The following is a 21,501-nucleotide window of genomic DNA, read 5'->3' on the forward strand; positions in this document are numbered from 1 at the left end:
GGGTGGAGGGTGACGGGCCGGCGCAGTGGAGAGTGGACGAAGTGGGGCGTTTGGGTGGGTGGGGCGGGGGGAGTTTCAGCTTTACTTTGAATCAAAGGCTGTCAGGCCCGCGACCAACACCTTTTCAGTGCAAAACAACAGACAGGTGCAAAGGGGCTGCCTGCAGAGGATGGAGAGGGGAGGAGAAAGAAAGAAAGAAAGAGGGGAGTCAGGAGGAGGACAAAAAAAATGTGTGCAAGAGGAGAGAGAGAGAAGGAACGAGTAGCAGAGGGGATGTGCATGACTGAGCAAAGGAAAAGGTGGGGAGAAGAGAGAGGACAGAGAGAAAGAGGGGGAGGAGGTGAAGAAGGAGAAGAGGGAAAGGAAAGGAGAGAGAGGGAAAAAAAAAAGGAGAAGGAGAGGTACAAACAAAAGGAGCTCCAATCCGTCGTTTCTAAACCTCCCGACCGCTTGCCCCTGGCAGCCCTCCCCGAAATGCCCGCGCTCCTGTCACGGGCACAAAGGCCGTCAGTCCGAGGGGGTCGGACGCGGCCTGTCGGGCGTGACCCAGCCCCGCTGCCAGCTCCAGCCGCCATGCCAGCTCCCAGCGCCCGGGCGGGCGAGACGGCCCCTTGTCCCGGGCTGGGCGAGGGCGCCGGCTTGGGCGCGGAGGGGATTAGCCAGAGTTCAGGTCCGCGGCGAGACCCTTGACACCCCGGGCTCGGCCAAACAGGGAGGTGGGGGGGGGAGAGAAATGGAGAGACGGCAAGACAAAGACAGAGTGCTGGCATCTACATGAATCCGCTTGTTTCTACACCTCTTGACAGACAACAGGTCGAACAAAGACTGCAGGGCAGACGGTTCACAGATTCAGGGGAAAAAATACTTTTTGAGGGCCTTACCAAATCTCCCTGGCCGCCGGAAAGGTCTTTTGTTATGAGTGTGAGACTGTGACCATGAACTTGTGTGTGAGTTTACGTGTGTGTGTGTGTGTGTGTGTGTGTGTGTGTGTGTGTGTGTGTGTGCGACAGAGCGAGAGAAAGAGAGGTTGTGGTGTTACGAGGGTGAGGTCACAGAGGACATTCTGAGGGGCTGCAGAGAAAAGAGGCTTTTGGGTCACAATGTTAAGCACCTGCCTGATGAAAGGGACCTTTCTTACAAATACTGTTAGGAACATGATGGGAACACAGCAACTCTGTATGAGGGAGGGAGGGAGGGAGGGAGGGAGGGAGGGAGGGAGGGAGACTGAAAGACAGGGGAGAAGAAATACAAGATTTCGGTTATACAAACCAAGTCCCTCCAAATTCAACCATGCCATGTCCAGCTGTAGCAATAAGCACATGTCAAGTGAAGTCTATAAAGGTGAAATTACAGAAAAATATGATAATATGATTTCAAGTTTCACAAGAAGGTTCGGTCAGCCTCCAACATTTAAATAGCTCCCATAAGTAATACTTCAACTAGGTGAGTTGACCAGACCAGTCAAGCCCATCTGTTGTGAGCTCCCTCTAGTGCACAGTGTTGGTAAAGCAGAACATTCAGAATGCTCTGACACATAGGAACTCAAGCGGCAGTGTTATTGATTGTGTCGTGGTGTTATCTTTACAGAGCATAATAGTGTTGCGGTGCCAAAAGGCTCCAGGTCCATCCAGGACCAGTGTCCAGAGCAGTTAACTGGGCCGTTAAAGGGACATTACTGTCTCCTTTAATGAACATTCAGCCTCTTTCCTTGGCCTGTAAAACGAGATGCTACAATTACAGGGAGATTGGAATCTGGAACCAGGCTTCTTAATTAAATCACAAGACCACAATGGATTCTGCTCCATTCTACAAAACACCAGTCTGATACACGTACATAAATATCCAATAAAGAATGAGGGAGGAAGGGAGAGAAGAGAAGAGAAGAGAAGAGAAGTGAAGAGGGGGTGATGGAATAGATTTCAAAAAAGAAACCGGGAGGTCATTAAAACAATGTCATTCAAACAAAATATGATATCTGGCGAGGAAGAGACACGGAGGAGGCCCTCCAAAATAAATGTCTGGTCAATCCGATTCATCCACTGGGACCATCACTGGCCCAAAACCTGGGTTAAAACAACACACTGGAGACTGGAGGCATATCTGAGGAGGGGCAAAAGGGCGAGAAAGAGGAGGGCAGAAGAGTGCTGGCAACAGAACAGAGGGCAGATTGTGGCAGAGGTTAGCGGAGTTAGGCGGCAGCGGCAGCAGCAGCAGCAGCAGGGTCCGGCACGAGAAGGCCAGCTCAGCCCACTCCTCTGCTCCTGTGCCGTCCACGCTACAGAGGCTGGCACACTGAAGTGTGTGAGTCACAATCGCGCCGCTCTGCCAAACAAATTATATTTTCCCTCATTGATTTGATTTCACCGTCATTGAAACTCTGGCTTTTTTTTTTCCTCTATTCCATTTTCATCTCCCCCTATTCTCCTCCTGGAGATGAAAACGCCCAATTCAGCCCAATGTGGAGAACAAAGACGGGAAACAAAAGCAACACACAAACACAAAGTTATTTGCAACAGCACTTCAGAAAAAAGAAAGAAAGAAAGAAAGAAAGAAAATCAGCGAATTTCGATTTAAAAATGGAGGGCGTAAAATCCCAATGATGCACTTGAGATTAGAAAGGCAGACAGAGCCTAATAACGCACACATCCCTCCCTCCCTTAAAGAGACCCGGGATCCAGCGCAGGGAATAAATAACCCGTTTTACGGCTCGAAGAATGCCTGCCTCGGCCCATTCGCCTGCCCGCTGGCCAGCACGCTCACTCTTCTTTTCCTGTTCGCTCTCTCACTCCCGCTCTCCCTCTCCCGCTCTCCCTCTCTCCCTCTCTCCCTCTCTCCCTCTCTCCCTCTCTCCCTCTCTCCCTCTCTCTCTTTCTCTCTCTCCTGTTCATATTGGATGGAGCTGCGAAGCTTTTTAATAAATGAGTTCCTTAATGCTTGCTGTCAGCAGACCACACTAATTCCCAGCACAGTAATACAGAGACAGCTGACACAAGACGACCAGAGGAGAGGAGAGGAGAGGAGAGGAGAGGGAGAGGAGAGGAGAGGAGAGGAGAGGAGGGGTCCTATAACTCACAAAAGCACATTTTCTCCTGCTTCACTGCTGTGCTTGTGTTTGTTTGCTTTTTTTACATTTTATTTGAATTCTTCCATTATAAAGAAAGGGTTTTATAAGAGAATGTACATTCAGTCTCACTCAGAGAACAGTTATTAGCAGAACTCTGAGAACTCTGACCTCTCTTGAAAGAAATACGCTCTGTTCTCTCAACAAGAAACAAACTCCACAAATGCTAACACAACTGAAATACTACTACTAAGAACTGATAGCAGCAAGAGTCTTGTTCCGGTGTGATTACAAGTAGGATTTTGTTTTAAATGGCAGATTTTTCACTGATCCTTTCACGTTCATTGCCTACAATAGCAAATTACAAGTGTGTGTGTGTGTGTGTGTGTGTGTGTGTGTGTGTGTAAACCAGTAAACTACATGAATTATGTTGAGTATTTTCTTTCTCACTCTATAACTAAGAACATAACAGAATCAAAGAGAACAATAGTAATATGAACAATAGCTATTGCACTTTTGAGTTTTCCAGCCCTTTCCCAAGTCCCAAATTATTTTACACAGCAAAATGAAGAGAGTCAGTCTGAACACATCATCACCCTGAGGCAGTGACACAACCCAAAGACTCAACACCCACCACAGGACAGAGGGAACAGAGCGGTCACCCCACCTCACCGTCAGCAATTACCCACAATGCTCAAATGTATACAAACTTCAGTTTCCACTCGTCAACTAAAAAAAGGTTACATTTCTGTCTGGATTTTCACAACCATTTCCTGTTTTCCACCTTGTCTCAGTTTTTTGCCTTTTATTTTGCTGGTTGGTTTCTGCCTGCTCAAGATGCCTCCTTAATAACTATGGCATACACACTCTTGTCACTTTCCACAATGATCTTTATCACCTTACAGCTAATATTTACGCCCACATCACAAAAACAGTTTCGGAAGAGCTGTCAATCAGCAAGCATGGCAGCCACTTTTCTCTGCTTGATGCCCTAGCCAGTCCCATTAATCCTCCAATCAAATAAAATGTACCGGTAGTCTATTACACTGAATGTGCATTGCAAATATGAAAATGTCACTGATTTACTCTCAGTCATTGCTGCATGGTTTCAATAACAATATGCAATTCCTAATGGATAATATATTTCCTCTTTATCCTGATGGCTGAATGACTGCAAGGCAATAACAAATACAGTAATGAGAGGATATGTATTAGAATATGTAAATAGTAGAATAAGAAGAATATGTATTAGAAGAGGATAGACAGTATAGAAGGACAACCAAATTTTAAAGGAACCGTTCCAACTCTTCCAGAGTTGCAATTTAGTTGCAACAAAGTTTCAAACAGGATATCCAAAAGGTGTCAACAATTTCAAAAATTACTTAATTCTAAAGTTAATAATAATAATAATAATAATAATAATAGTAATCATAATAATAATATCTAAATGATATAAAGAGTGTTTCCTTGACCTCAATAGGTATGATTAAAGGCACTACTTTAAGGCAGTTTATTTCCCACCTCCCTCAGACAACAGAGCATCAGCTAGCAAGGCTGATGTGGTTTGAGAGAGAGCCGTGGGTGAGATGCATATTGGCAGAAAGGGTGATGATTAAAAAACTCTGAGCTGACAAACACATGCCTTCATAAAAGCACTTTATAAAGACATCAATCTGGCAGAAAATTGATAGTTTTTGTATTTTCGCCAAAAAATCAATACAGAGGTAATTTTCACATACAGGGTTGTCTTTGGGCAAGAAATAATGAAATTCCATTAAAATTAACAACAACAAAATGCAATCAAGAGTTGAATTTTCATGGCAAACTGACAATACCCATTACAATGGATACAACGAATCCATTTCACTGATTACAAGGGAAGGGCCAGTGTTCCAGATGAAACCATGTTTGGTTAACCCTCTTACAATCCAGTGAAGGAAATGTAACAGCACATAACTGTACCACTAGCTTTGGATTAGCTCGATAGGGCCCATTCAAAACAGCAAGATGTAGAACCTGCTAGAACTTTCTCTAAAGTGCCTCCATGCTCCAGTGTGATCATGCCACCTCAACCCCCTCAGCTATTTGTTTGTTTTCGTGCTTTCTGCGCCACTGGGTCTCGTGTGAGCCCAACAGCCCAAAGGCACAGACAGAAATCCACTAACCCTAATCGGTTCAGCACAACAACCAGACACAGTCCAGCTGCTGCTGCTGCTGCGGCTCTCCAGGCTGAGGGGTGTTGGGCCCGGGAGAGCGGTCCGAGCAGGACATTAATCACAGAGGTGTAGTTAAATCAGAGGAGCCCAGGCGGAATGTCTGGAGCTGCTGCCTCACTCCTAAGGCATCTAGATGGGGGCCTAACAGAGAGTGCAAGAGGAAGGCAAAGAGGGGTTGCTAAGGGCCCAGCCTCACAACATTTCCACATTTAACATCAGAATGGTTGAACAGACATCAGTGGCTCACTCTCTCACACACACACACACACACACACACACACACACACACACACACACACAAAAGCAAATAACACAAAAAAACACAAATAATATTCCATGTAAACAAATTGAACTACCTGACATGGATGCAAATAAGAAACCCACCTCCCGCTCTAAATCTCTCCAAATTTTTCTTCTATTTAAACCCACCAGGGGCTTCTTTTTGCGCTCCATCGTTTCGGATACGCGTGGCAACCCCCTTTGAAACAGGCTCCTGGCCAACCATATAGTCTTGCTGCCTCTTTCTTACCCAAACCACCTCAACTCCTTCAACGCCTGACAGAACAATCGATATCCCACTCCCAGGCAGGATAATGCACAGCAGCTCAATCGAAGGGAGCACCAAGCGGTTGCTAAGTAACCTCTGGTACGAGCAGAGCCATAGACAGTAAAATACAGCAGCAGGCTTCTTTACTGGTGGAGAACAGCACTGGCACCCACAAAGGAATTAAGCAGTTCCACTTCCTGTTTCATCCTCACAGGGACACGATTGATCTAAGAAAATATCTTTCTCTTTCCTTAATAGAAAATCAGTCAGTAAATTAGCCTTGGCAGACCCAAAGTAAGGAGTGGTAATGAGGCTAGATAAAAACGTGCTTCCACAAACAACACTGTAACCACCACCACCACTAGTAACAACCTGTTAACAGTCTGAGGAACACACAGAAGTGCAGCAATATAAATCAAAACACACATCTGAACTGAGACACCTCTGCCAGCGCTGGATTGAATGTTGCAGTTCCAGGGAAAGTAGAGGCTGGAGTAGAGTCTGGAGACAACTAAAGATAATAGGTTGCAAACCACGCAATACAACAGAATAGCTGTGTTAATGACTAACAAATAACCCGTAATGACAAAATAAACCTGAGTGGGAAAAGGCCCAAGAGTTGCAAATAAATACACAGATGATCCAGACAGATAATAAGAGATACAAATTATACAGTCTTGCCTCGTCGCCCCGATGGTGCGGCATATAAAACATACTAAATGGAAAGCCAGTGGCCGTATCCCTCTCTCAGATAAGCCGCCAGATTTACTGAGCCCGAACGGGCAGCACACCCAATCAAAGCACTAACTGCTTCACTCAAGATGTTGTCTCTGTTTAAACGAAGGCGAGCGGCAGGCGCCTAAATGATGAGTTCATTTAGTGGGAGACCAGGCAGGGTAAACAAGCTCCTCGCATTAGAAGGGGGAGCCGAGGCTGCTGGTCACCGCGACAGCCACCACTAGCTGCTTATCTTCTGAGTGAACAACGCAGTCGCACACACACGCACACACGCACACACGCACACACGCACACACATGCACACACGCGCACGCACACACACAGACACACACACTGATGAGTCCTGCTCCCCAGCTCAACACAGCCAGTCTGGCTGACAGCTAATCACAGACCTCGACAACCTCCGGCAGGCAGCTGCTAGCCCTGATGGTCAGAGCCCATCACATCAAGAACACACGCTATAGTAGCTAGCACTTACAGCTACAGTTAAATAAAGATCCCAGCAGCAATTGCTGATGTTAGTGACAAACACTGCTCTTAACTCTGTCAGTTTGTCACAGTAATTTTATAATTAATCCATTTTATCATAACACTACACCCGTTAATTAGCCTGGAAAATCCAGACCATGGTAATCTAGAAAGATTAAGGGTCTGGCCACAAACATTGTAATGGCCCAACTCGAGGTGCGGCACCAAGCATGCATTTGAAAATCTCACTGCACGCAATTGGATAACACTAGACCATGTTTACTCTGAATGATTTCTGACTTTGACGCAATTGGATAACACTACGACCAATGTTTACTGACCTCCAACGTTGCAGTGCTGTCGTCATCAGTTTAGCTCGCCTCTGGCCCGCCTATATCAGATACGATTTGATTGGTTCCATGGGATGCAAGGGGTAAAAAGTAACGTGCATCATTGCTCACTGCCAGAGTGTCTCACAGACACAATTCCATTGTGCTCTTGCGAGAACTCTGAATTTCCAGGGTACCCGTTAATAACATCTTATGCTCATTAGACACTTCACAGTTACAGTCCATGCATTGATCCAGAACACTCGGTTATGGAGTGCTGGTGCCATTTGGAACAATCCTGGACTATAGCACACCAAGCCTGGCAGACTAGTTTGCACAGTAAAGAAGCACCTAAACTCATTGCACTGGCTCAGCCCAAAACTATCACTACCATGTGATCCATGCCCTCTCCATCTACAAAAACAGGTACCTCTTCACATGGAGGGGTGACATGGTGGTAGAGGAGCAGATGGTTCATTGTGAGATTCTAGGTGAGATTTATCTAAATGCTAATCCATCTCCTCACACACAAACACACAGCCAGGGAGAGTGTGTGTGTCTGGCTTTTTTTTTTTTTTTTTTCCAAAACTGCACACAGGTGTATCCTAACTCAGAGCTGTTGGTGAGGGGAGCTGAATTGGCTCTAAACTCCAGAGGAAGGCTGCACTTAAACATCCGAGCCCCGGGAGGGAGGCGAGTGGGAGGGAGAGGTGGCAGAGATGGAGAGAGAGAGAGAGAGAGAGAAAAAAAAAAGAAGAAAAAAAAAAAAAAACGCGAGAAGAGAGTGAAAATAGGAGGAAGAAACTTGGGAGAGGGTGAGGTAAAGAAATTGGCAGGGAACAGGGAACGCAAGGAGGGTGAGAAGTAGAGGAGCGTAAGGCAGGCGAAAAGTGAAAGTCTGAAAAAAGAAAAAATAGGTGGCAGAAGAGTGGTTAGCCCCGAGAGGATGAAAAGTATGGAGGATGAAGAGTTGCAGCACCTCATCTGATCCTTCCTCTCTCTCTCTCTCTCTCTCTCTCTCTGGAGGGTTTTAAATGGAGACGGATGAGTCTGGGCAGCGGCGTGAGGAGTGGAGGGATGAGGAGGGTGTGAGAGTTAGACCTCCGGAGCGATGAGACGTTAAAGAAGCCGGGAGGTTTCGTGGGGGGATGTGCCACTGGCCACCGAAGACACTGAGCATAGAGCTAATGGGTTTGTGTGTTATCAGCCAAACAGCCTGGAAAAGAGGATGGGGATGTCAGAGGGGGTCGGGGGGCCAGGAGAGTGATGGAGAGACCATAGGAAACCGAGATGGAGGAAGAGAAAAGGTGGAGGAAAGAAAGAGGGAAATAGATGGACAGAAATGGGTAGTTGAGGGACTGAGAAAAAAGGGAGTGAGGCAAACAGAGGGAGTGAGAGAGGAGGGAGAGAGAGAGAGAGAGAGAGAGAGAGAGAGAGAGAGAGAGAGAGAGAGAGAGAGAGAGTTTCCAACCCACTGACGTGTACCTGATCAGTCAAACAAATCGGGAAAACAAACAGCTACAGCAGAGCTCAGCTCAGCACAGCAGGGCTACCCCACCAGGAGTGCAGCAAAACAAGGCCTCGCCCTCTGCCTCTGGTGCCAGGGCTGTCCACAGGCTCAAGCAGGTCTGTTTAAAGAAACATCATAGGTGAGGGCTTCTAACAAAAGCCGGAGAGACAGAGAAGGATGAGGAAAGAATGATAAGGAAGGAGCAAAAGAGGAGACATGTGAGCCAAATCACACAATGCCTGGGAGGGGGGGGAGGGGGGGGGATACCTCTTACATTTCTAATGCACTCCTGTCTTTGGCATCACGAGTGCAGGTGGGAGAGACCGGAGGAAGGTATGGGCTTTCTAAGAAGAGGAGGGGAGATGATGAATGGGCATGGGCAGTAGACTGTTTCCTAAAAACAATATTTTTCAAACTAAATATCTGGCAGAAAATGATAGAGAGCTATGGGGTGCAAAAAAGCACTCCACCTGTCAAAGTCTGACGTATTTCAACAACTTTTCCCTCGCAGTAGAAGCAGAGAGTACCATTAAATGCTAAATCACACCCTTCATCTGTGAGTTTACAGCAAGAAGGGTCTCCCGTTGGCAAAGGTCAATGCGGCGAGAGTCAGTATGATATGAAACCAAGCCCATTCTTCTTCACTGCTCTGTGCCGTGCTTCACTCATCAGTCTTCATATGTAAGGGCAGCTGAGGTCACGGGGTTTAAAAAAAGCAAAGGCCCGAGTTTCTCAAGGAGGCCTGATGCTTTTCCCCCCATCGTGGACAGCTGTTAATTAGCCGAGCTAAGTGCACCATTAATCGATTAGCCTTCCTGATGCCATATCTCATAACAGCACTGCGCTCCTGAGCATTTCACAAAGAAATACGAGCACTTCCCCTCACTTCCTGCTCAGAGTCATTTGTGTAATATGCAGATTTTGGCTGAGGCAATTTGGACAGACTGTTATTCATATTTAAATTCACACAGGATTGTGGCTGAACAGCTAGGACAGAGAGTGGCAAGCTGTGATTGCCAGAACATTAATTTCACCCTGTATCCTAACCTTAAATTTTGGATATCAACCAGATTTACCTATTTGGAGCTCAACATTTCCTGAAGGGTTTTGGCAGCAGGTGTTTTTAAACTGGGAGATTGCACTTAGCTCTTAAGCCAATGTTGCTCATTCAGGCCTCATGTCTGAGCAATTTACCTGGTTAGGGTTTCCTCACAGAGGTAAATGACTTCTCAGAAATCTGATTACGCTGAATTCACTGAAATATCATCCATTTAGACAAAAGGATCCCTGCCCTGCAGCAATCCTACTGATCATCACCATCACTCACCATGGAACACATAGAGCATACAACTCAAAGCACTAACTATTAAATCCATCTTTCCATCAGGCTCTCTCCAAGTCCCCATCTCTCTGATGGAGAGTCTCCAACAGTGACATTGCCCCACACTGGAGGGTGGAGTTCAGAACGCTGGACTCAGCCGGATAAAGACGACCTTGTTGACCCCTATTACACCTCCCCGCGCTCGGAGACGGTAGCCCACACCTCTCAGCCTTTGAGTCCCTTAGTCTGTCACGCCTTCATTAAGCCTATCGACCCAGTCGCCTTATTAAACCAATTCATTATTCCCAATATCGAGCGAGAGTAATGAGACTTCCCCAGGCCCACTGGGATCCGGGAGAGGGAGAGAGAGAGAGAGAGAGAGAGAGAGAGAGAGAGAAGAGGGAGGCTGATGAGTTAAGTGTGGCAGAGCTGAAGAGTGGAGGAGTTACACAAATATGGGCTTCCTGAACCTTTAGCTGTGAAGTAGAGGAGCTAGAGCACCAGTGCTATGAAACGAAGGGATACAGTAATTTCCTGTGTATTAGCCGCATTGTGTATAAGCCACAGGAAAGTGTTTTATGCAAGTTAAAAGAAACAAAACCATATTACTGCCATATTAACCTCATAACTGAAGAAATTTAGCAAAATCAATGCATAAGTCGCGGCTAATAGTTGGGAAATTACTAGGGGTGTGAATCTCTCATGTAAAAGACTATACGATTCGCATCTACATGGGCATGATTCGATACAAGAAAAGATACATGTTCATAAAAAATGATTCAGTACGATTCGATGCGAAGAATGGAAAGCATTCTGAAAGATTTTTTATCATTTGCTCAAGGTGCACAATAATTTTATATTATCAATCATCATGGTCATGGTTGTCAATTAGGCAAAAAAAAACAAAACTGTGTGAATATGATGATCATATACTGTATTGAAATGAAAAAAGAATAGTCTACATTTCAGTCAGACACTGCAGCCAAATACAACATAAAAATACATTTTTAAAGACTTTATAGATTGTTTTCAAGGAGCTGTAACCTATTGTTGAGGTAAGACAATACCGAAATAAAATAAAACAATGCTTAAGACACTCTTGGCCTTTTCTTAAAGCCTACAAGAATAAAAGCCTACATATCAATGAACTCTCTGGGCCTATTTTGTTCCAACGGTAGACCTAATATGCAGAAACCAGTGAATATGAACAAAACTTAAGTTGCAGTAGATGTATGGGTAATGAGGTCCTTTGACAACTTTGGGCAATGAAAGTAGCCCAAAACGAACTGCATTACCCACAAATCCGTAATGCGGTAGTTTCAAAACCGAAGTGGGATGAACGCCGCTTGCAACGTAAATGAGAGTCTAAGCGAGCAGAAAAGGTTGTGAACCGATTAAGAACAAGTAAATCGATATAACGACCGCTCATTTCAGTTTTATTCCGATACGGTGCTTCACGTATCGATGTAGCCGTATCTTACACGTTAAAAACGGATACCGATACGTATCGGTTAATCTTTACACCCCTAGAAATTACCGTAAAAAGTTGTTAGAGAATACTAAGAGCATGTGAGGATTTGACTTTTTTTTTTTTTTTTGGGGGGGGTAGCATGCTGTTATTGAGTCCCGGTAGAGTCCTGTCCTATTGTATTTGATTCTCTTACAATTGTATTTTCCACATCTCTTGTTTTTCTCCATTGATTTATGAAATCTCAAAAGCACACAGGGTTTTAATGGGGCTTCCAAATATTCTTTCCGCCTGACCATCCCCTCATCAATTCATTAGGTTCATTCCACAGCTCAGCACCTATCTGTGGGCTGTCCAATCGGCTCTCAGCTCTCCGTCTCTCTCGGCTGGGCTGTGCGGGCGTGCCAGACATGGAGCAGCTGGTAGCACGAGCCCTCGGGAGAGCCAGCTCCAGCTCACACTCCAGCTCCCGCTCCAGGCGCTGCAGCGAGGGCCTCGGGCTCCCTCTGGCCCGCTGCCCTTTCCCACGGAGCGGGAGAGAAGAATGACGCGGAGATGGGAGAGGGACAGGGCGCCCGGATCATCCATCAGGTGTAATGAGGCAGGGTGATTAGGGCAGGGCTGGGCCTCTCCATCACAGAGCAGAGCAGAGGATGGGGGGAGAGGGAGAGAGAGAGAGACCCAGATAGGGAAGATGAACAGGAGAGCAGGGGAGACTAAGGACAAAGGAAGGTGTGCACTGCACATTAAACAGGCGAGAAAGGAGGAGAGTGAGAAAGGAGGAGGTCAATAGGACAGAGGAGCAACCAACCAACCAAGCAACCAACTCTCTCTCCCTCCTACAGTCTCTTCCATTCTCACCATCTCTCTGACCAGTCTATGGGGGCCACGCCCTCCCCAAGCAGCTCCAGGTGATGTCATAGCTCTGCCTTCCTGCTGGCCTGTACACAAATAGATAGAGGCGCCATTATGAAGTGAAGCCACACTGATCCAGGGCCAGGTGAACCATCCATTATGTGTGTAATCTCTGCCTGATTCTCATTCTGGGTCATCACTGCAAGCTAATTGCAAGAGCAGTATGGACACTGTGTATGCCTAGTACCTTGAACGTCCAGTGGTTCCTACAGTGGTCATTCCTTTAAGGTCAAAAACTGTGCCTACTAAAAGGCCACAAGTTGCCTATGCAAGATGCCTAATTAAGCAGTCCAACCAAAACAGCTTGACCACTTCAATGCCTCTTGCTCTTTCCAATCAGGTCGATACATCTCTGTCCTTCACTGGAATTCCCAGCAGTGCTGACTGCCAAAAGGCCAACGATTGGCTGTGACCATGGCAGGCAGGGGCCTTTGGAGACAGATTGACTCTTTGATGATTGATGGTTAGTTTGGTGGCTCACACCAGATTATGACAAAAAGAACACACACGCAGTAAGGACTACTCAGGAACATGCTCAGAAACAAAAGAGAAGAAAAACAGACACAAGAGCAAAATAAGCATTCTACTGTGAAACATTATGGACAACGCAATTTACTTCTTATGATGCATCTGAAAACTGGAGAACAATATGACAACAATGTCTTCAAAATGTGCTGCCCAGCCCAGCTACAGAAATCAATCAAATGTGATTATGTTTCATAATTGCAGATGTCATTCAATCAACCCCAGTTAAAACTCACAGAGTGAGTGGAAGGCAATCAAGCCACTACAGGGGTTAGATTAATTCCTTAAAAACAAGAACCCAAACAAAAGCACAGGATTGTTGTTTAACTGCACACAAACAGTGGCGATTCACACTTTTCATCAACACAGCTTTCGCTTTCTCTCTCTCGAAGGTAGAGGTTTCTAGATATATAAAAGCCTCAGATGATTTAGCTGCTCCATTGAAAAGATTTTAAGAGCTCATGCCAGCTTAACTTTCCATTCACAGATCACAGACGTGTTTAACATCATGAACTTCCCGGCGCCGCTGTGCTGAGAAAGCTGGGATTTAGTCTCAGTGCTACTCCAGGGAGAGAGATGTCGACTTCTCTTTCTCCTGCACCAAAACTGGTCTCATAGCACCCCCTGCAGGTATGGACAACTTCATAAACAAACATGTTCATGTACACACACGCACGCAAGCGTGCGCATACACACACACACACACACACACTCTTGACAGTGTATGTTCATTTCATATGGGGGCTGCCAATTCCTTCAAGATGACAAGGAAACTGATCACTAACTCAATCCACCAATCAGTCTACTGTTCTGGGCTATGATGCAAACACATGTTCACACATGTTTAAATTTCTTTTTGGTGCGATGCCTTTTAAGAAGACAGCGCCAGTCTGTTTCAGCGGTTCTCTTTCAATCTACCCACATGTATATCATCTGCATTTGTTGTACAGTATGCATATCACTAGGTTAATGATCAGAACAGCCTCTCAGGTTGGGAGGCTACTAGTGCTCTGCTGTCTGATCAGGTCAGGTCAGTTGTCTGCTGGCAACAACAAGACTAAAACCTTTCAAGAAAATCACAGGTTATATTTAGCTGAAATCACTAAGGATGCTATGAAGTAGTGGGCCGAACATGTGCCCTAAAGTCTGCAACACAAGTGTCTACACAGCAGCCACTTCATCGAGTCTCCTAGGCAGACCTGACATTTACAAACCACTCAAGGCTGTTTTTTTCTCTGGCCTGTTTTTTTTTGGCCATGGCGTCACAATCTCTTTGTTCGCCAAACTATCAAAGACATCAAAGGGGTTCATCAATAGACTTGATCACTGATCAACTCCAAACAAGGACCCACTTGGACAAGAGAAGACCAGAAGGAGCTTTTGTTATCGATCGAGGAACTTCAAAGCCGACCAGGGCAGCAGGGAATAACAGAAACGCTGAGGTCAGACCGAATGATCCGGAACAGTGGCATCTGAGCGACAGACAGTAGGAAGGAAATTGCTGCAATCTGCAGGTCGGTGCATGTGCACAGTAGTGGGCTAAGGGAGGGGGGTGGTGGAAAAATGACAATGCAGCCAAGACTACAAAAAAAACGTCAAAATAGGACTCAAATGCTGGCCCGCTATTAGGTTCGGTCAATATGAGATGAGGCGAGTTATGATCATCAGCTGGGCAGCACAGATGATAGAGTGGGGCATCAGTGGCACCTTCTCACCCCCACAGGGATGTGACACAATACAGGAAACCCACCAGTCAATATCCCTGATAGTGATTGGATGAATTAATGATGCTCTCTTGCGCTTTCTTGCCTTTTTCACTGATGGCAAAAGGCCTGTGAAGAGCACTCTCCCCTGCGGCAGAGAGCTGGTTTCATTTAATATAATTACGTGCGATTTAGCACAGCGGAAAAATGTTCAACCATACATATACTACGCTCACGTCAATGTCAAACGCCCTCGCTCGCTTTCGCTTTCTGTGTGTGTGTGTGTGTGTGTGTGTGTGTGTGTGTGTGTGTGTGTGTGTGTGTGTGTGTGGGAGGGAGACAGACTGTGACGGAGCGAGTTTATCACATCCTGCTCTTAGGCTAGTGCCCTGTAAGGCTGAAGCTGTGCAAATATACAGCCAAGTCAAACAGCTGTCAGGATGAGAGGCAGAGCATAGGGGGAAAGACAGAGGGCGAGAGAAAGAGAGGGGATGTTAGCGCCCAGAGCTGCTCTGTTTGTCAGGTCCACCACCTCATCCTCACATCCTGCCCATACAAGAGCCCTCCAAGAAACCAGGAAACCCGAAGAAGCCTGTCAATCAAACGCTAGCCACCACTGCTGGCAGAGACAGAGAAACAGGAAGTTGGGGAGAAAGGAAGAGGAGAGAGAAATATAACTGGCTGCAAGTAATTCGATTAGATTACTAGATTAGCACTAACTAATCTCCTTAAGGCCGTGGCCTACTGGTTAGCGTTTCGGACTTCTAACCGGAGGGTTGCAGGTTCGAATCCTGACCAGTAGGCACGGTTGAAGTGCCCTTGAGCAAGGCACCTAACCCCTCACTGATCCCCGAGCGCCGCTGTTGGTGCAGGCAGCTCACTGCGCCGGGATTAGTGTGTGCTTCAACTCACTGTGTGTTCACTGTGTGCTAAGTGTGTTTCACTAATTCACGGATTGGGTTAAATGCAGAGACCAAATTTCCCTCACAGGATCAAAAGAGTAGATATACTTAATACTTAATACTTAGATCCATTCACATTGTGCATTTAGGCTAATTAAACAGTGTGCTAATCAGATCGGATCGCCATAATCTCTAAGCCAACTCACTCCGCCAGGCAGCTTCACAAGGAGAAGAAGCCAGCAAGGCCTCCTGCAACATCCCACCGCTGGGACATTAACATCCTGAGCACCGAGAAAAGATTGTCAATTGGAGTAAGAAATATGAAAAGAGAGAGAAAGAGAGTGCAAGAGGGCTGGGTAAAAAATGCTTCCTCTCGCAAAAAGAACCTCAATTTCAGAATGCAGATTAAATTGCGAGGAACAAATAGAGTGAAGTGACTCTGCAAGAGGATGGGACAAAGGGGCCCCATTTAAGCAGCAGCAGAGAATGCCAACTCCCTGCTTTAACTCTAATCCCAGGACAACAGAGTGGTGCTAGTTAGTAGTGGCTACCACTTACAAATGTAATGCTAATTTATGCATTTATGAGTGATTTTCATCAATGAATGATAAAGCCACTCCTTCGTTCAGCTTGGCCAGTGCGACCTCACTCATATTACGTCATTATGTGCATGATAAATGACAACTCACAACAGTGCGACGGCAAATGCAGGAGGTCAAACAACGTATTAGGGAACATGTACCAGGAGGAGGGGTGTGGGAAAAGGAGAGGGGGAGAAAGTCACCAAAAATAGTTTCCTTGAGTTAAGTGTTCAGTCAGAGGCTGAAAGTTGAAGTCAAGGCAGAAAAGTTCAGCAGTTCAAACCTGACAGAGAGACAAGTGGGCCAATTTAACAGCAGGGCTCTTTAGCAAAGTTAGCGGGAGCGAAGGGGGGCTCGGAGAGCGCGGATCTGATTTCAGGGCATCATGGGCAGGGTAATTGGGCTAAACAGAGTGCATAATTGCTTTAGCTTCTCCGGATACTTGGCCATAAAAGCAGGAGGGAGTTGGGCAAAGTCATAAATCTGAATGTAGGTAGAAATTAGATTTATCAAAGCGTGCTCCTTAACCCAAAGATCCCTCTCTTCCGTTGAGGTCGCTAACTTGGGCAGGACCATGGATGAAGGTCAGCAAGGTCCATTCAGCTACATCACATGCACACGCACACACAAAACGTGTTGCAAAGCTTTGTGGGTTAAATCAATGGACCTCTCTAAATGTGTTGACGGCACTGCATTGGAGTGTTACTTCCATTTTACTCCAACAGGTCCTCACTTCCAAACATTTCACTGTAGTAACATCATGTCACTTCTATCAAGGTAGAAGTCATAGTGAAGAACAAGCCAGCATCCCCACTTCACAGGAAGGGTAGATTAAAAAAGAGAGATGAGAAATGGAAGAGGGGGAAACCGAGAGGGAGGGGGAGAGGAGCTGGGCCTTTAGAGGAAACTGGAGGAAACAGCCATTTACGCCATTAGGCAGAGCCCTGGGGGGGGGGGCGGGGGGGCAGGTGATTCAGAGGAGCCAGAGCTCAGTTGTACAATTGCACAATCTGTCACCAAAAACATTAGGAGCCATCACAGAAAAACAGGGCTCAGATTTCACCCCAGACCAAATGGTGCCTGATCAGCGCATGCACACACACTGTGTACACACACACACACACACACACACACACACACACACACACACACACACACACCATATCTACACACAGAGTGAGGATGCCTCCTGTAAGGCAAGAGGAAAGGGACCACCACAACAGGTTTGAGAAGGATGATGTCAGAGAATAATGGCACTGGAATGAGGTCTAATCCTTCACACAGAGATAAACTGAGATGAACTCCATGAACTGGCGAACCCCACACACCAACATTACAAACAAACACTCCACTCATCAATCAGAAATCAATTCTTTGTTGTTCATCTGATGTGAGCTGAATGAATGAAAGAAGAACAAGTAGTCAGTATTTAGTATTAACACAGAATAACCTTGGACTACAAACAATAAGCGGAATGAAGAGTCTCACTGTGTTAAGGACAACATCTTTTATAAAACAGGCATGGAAAACTTTGTGAATAATAAACTTCAGAGAAGAGCCTGCATTAGCCTGTATTTAAGTTACTCCATGGCCCTCGGTCCCCTTGAAATCCAGAGTTCTCGCGAGAGCACAATGGAATTGTCTCTGCGAGACACTCTGGCAATGAGCAATGATGCATGTTACTTTTCCCCTTGCATTCTGGGGAACCAGCTAAACTAATGAAGACAGCGCTGCAACATTGGAGGACAGTACACATTGGTTGTAGTGTTATCCGATTGCGTCTAAGTCCGAAGTCATTCAGAGTAAACATGGTCTAGTGTTATCCGATTGCGTGCAGTGAGATTTTTAAATGCATGCTTGTTGCCGCCCCTCGAGTTGGGCCATTACATTGTTCGTGGCCAGACCCTTAATCTTTCTAGATTACCAGGGTCTGGATTTTCCAGGCTAGGCCCTTGGAGCAACATTATTCATTTGTGTCCTTTATTTCCATTTTCCACTAGGGGTGTGCACACTGCACAGATAATCAAATATCTTGATAACCATTAGCAGCATAATTATTTGAATACTAATTTCCTTTTCAGTCATTATGTAAATCCACAGAATCCTGAGAAGTTGTGAAAAATATGGGATACTTTAGCAAAATTGTATTGTTCATTTGAGGATATGGCATACACACGCAGTGTACATTTGGCATTCATTTGTGGGTTGAGAGGGCGCTCCACACACGCAGAGGAGAATATTTCACTGCTTCCCGACCCCAATATGCTCTCCATTTACTGTAGCATTAGGTCCACCACCACAAATAACCAAATATCTTGTGTGTGTGTGTGTGAAAGCATACATTTGGGTATTAGAGAGACAGGCCCAGAGAAAGAGTCTCAAAGAGAGCTGCTATGTAGTAGTTTAAGCAGTCTTGAGGCAAATTTTAAAGGAGCTTTTGCTGCACAATTCCAGTAAATATTCACACACACACACACACACACACACACACACACACACACACACACACACACACACACTTAAGGGTTTATACATGTAGGGCATAACCAGGCACCCCACACCAGAAACAGTAAGTCATGCTGGCGAAGAGCTTAAAGCACAAAACATAATTAGCCCTTAAGATCCTAGAACAAGAAGAAACTCAAAAAGACAAGTGGAAGAAATCAATGCTCAATTCTACTCTCCAGCCACGAACTTCCATTTGGACGAGTCCAACACCGGGCCAACTATGACATGAGATCCGACTGAGAATTGAACAGCTAGACATAACAAAAGCATGTTGGGTGCACTGACAAAATAAAGGAAGACGTGATAGGCATGCCAAAACCGCCCATCTGGAGGTGATAGACAGCCGATAAGGCCGAGTTGAAAGGGTTTGTGTGAACATAAATCTCACACCTAATAGCTACTAATCATGTTTCTCATGCTGACGCTGGTTTTTATTGGGATGGTTACCACTAACAGATTTAATGAATCCCAGCTGCTCTCAAACTCTGGAGAGGTCTGAAATGGAAAAGCAGAGAAGGGCGAACACAGCAAAACACTTCATTAGAGACGGAAAAGACAATACAATAAGTTGAATTAGGATAGAAGTATATTTTTAGCAAAAAGAGGAGAAAATAAACAGCTCAACTTCAACAGTGACTTCATGGCATTATTTAAACCCCAGAAAAATCAAGCTCTCCCAGACATCTCCAATTATTAGCTCACACACATCTCCTATATACTGGAGAAAAACGTTTTGCTTTAAAAAAAAAAAAAACATTTAAAAGCAGGAAAGGTAACAGAAACAGAAACCAGCTCAGAAATGGAAGCCACACCACCTGCTGTTTACCTCTGCACACTTTCAACACCAAAACCAAACCCCCAGCAGGAGATCTGAGACACCAGGGAGACTGTGGGATTTGATCAAACTGTGGACACAGACATACTGTCGAGCCCTTTTGTTTGTCCAGGAGTATTTGACAGTTTGTTCGAGCTTTGGCAGCCTTGGCTTTCACTGTGTGTGTGTTGAAGGTCCTGACTCTCCAGTTCAGGCCAGGCAGACAGAGGGAGTCCGCTGAACAGAGCAACACTGACCTCCAGTGGTGGCAAAGGCCAAACATGACCACACACTGAACACACACAGGGTCACACCCTGTGATGGGTAGCGCTTGATTCTGAATGGGTGTATATCTTTAAGTGAATAACACCTGCAATAGTACTGGTTAATTTGATAAAATATTACATATTATATGTATTGATATTTTAGATGTGCTATATTGTTAAAATGCCAAATCATGTGGTTGTGTGTGCATCTGTGTGTGTGTGTGTGTGTGTGTGTGTGTAAGAGAGAAAGATAATGTGTGTGTGCGTAAGAAAGAGAGAGTGGCTGTGTCAGAAATGGAAAAAAAATGCTGCCTTTTAAGATATATAACAGGGGAGCAAGGCATCGAGGCATGTCTGAAATGCTGTGAAATGCTGCCTTCCAATATACCTTCGTTTTGCTGAATTTTGAAGGCAGCATAGATGTATCCTTCATGTTGCCTTCAACGTCCAAAATTCTATTTAATTGTGAGCAGCTTTTGCTGCAGTCGAACTTTACGTTATTCTGCTTTCTGGAATCCCCGTTCTGTGTTGCTATCTTGCTAGGCTGTCCAAAACAAAGTTCGTAGCTGGTACCTTGATGCCTATTACAGCAAGTGACTCGTTAGAGAGCTGAAGGCAACGACACAGCAGACAGCTACCTTCCGTTTCGGACAGACGCAGTGTGTTTGTGTGAGAGTGTGTGTGTGTGAGAGAGAGAGAGTGTATGTATGTGAGAGAGAGAGTGTGTGTGAGAGAGAGAGTGTGTGAGACAGAGAGTGTGTGAGAGAGTGTGTGTGTGAGTGTGTGTACGTGAGAGAGAGAGAGAGAAGAGAGAGGGAGGGAGGAGAGAGAGAGAGAGAGAGAGAGAGAGAGAGAGAGAGAGAGAGAGAGAGAGTGATGCTAACATGCTGACATTATGTGTGAATGACGCTGACGCACATGAACAGAATCTCTGTGTTGTTGAACAGGTTGAACGTGGTTGAACACGCACATGAACAGAATCTTCGCTTCGTTCAGACACAAGCTCATTTACATAATGTCCGTCGGAAATACTAGGAGAGGAGTAGTGTTACAGCCGGCTAAGTTCAGAGTTCCAAATGGCCGGTTATGTTCAGATATACGGCCCAACTGCTTGACATCCGCAGAACATGCGGATTTTCACCTATGTCTGAAAGCAGCTAATGTGTGTGAGAGAGAGAGTGTGTATGAGAGAGAGAGAGAGAGAGAGAGAACGTATCTGCCTGAAGATAGATCACATTATAAGTGTGCACTTAACACTTGAAGAGCCAATCATGACAAAGTGACAAAAGGTCACAAACACTTCACAGCGCAGCTGTTCCAAAGCCCTCATCCACAGCCTGAGGGGTGCGCAGTGCCCAAACCGGAGCAGTGGCGATGGGGGAAGGGGGGACATGCTGCTTACCAGTTTGTTCTCCTGCATGTAGATCCTCTGCAGCTTGGGGCAGCCCTTGGCCAGAGCCACCATGCCCTCATCACTGATGTTGTAGCACTGGCCCAGGTGGACGTCCTTCAGCTCGGAACAGTGCTGGCCCAGCTGAAATACAAAACAGACAGTAACAAAGGTTAGAAGAACTGAAAGAAAAAAAAACAAGGCTTGAAGAATGTTAAATTGCCTAATATTGTCAGTAA

The 21,501-nt window shown here is 45.7% G+C and overlaps 1 protein-coding gene across 7 annotated transcripts in view; it reads right to left on the reverse strand.

Moving 5' to 3' along the window:
- fbxl17 (F-box and leucine-rich repeat protein 17) overlaps positions 1–21,501 on the reverse strand; it is a 208,851-nt gene that overhangs the window by 181,893 nt on the left and 5,457 nt on the right. For all 7 annotated transcript variants that reach the window (XM_048244653.1, XM_048244654.1, XM_048244650.1 and 4 more), the window contains exon 5: positions 21,275–21,406. In XM_048244653.1, coding sequence (XP_048100610.1) covers positions 21,275–21,406 — 132 coding nt within the window. The remainder of the gene's footprint in view (positions 1–21,274; positions 21,407–21,501) is intronic.

Source organism: Alosa alosa, chromosome 5 (assembly GCF_017589495.1).
Source record: "Alosa alosa isolate M-15738 ecotype Scorff River chromosome 5, AALO_Geno_1.1, whole genome shotgun sequence".
NCBI lineage: Eukaryota > Metazoa > Chordata > Actinopteri > Clupeiformes > Clupeidae > Alosa > Alosa alosa.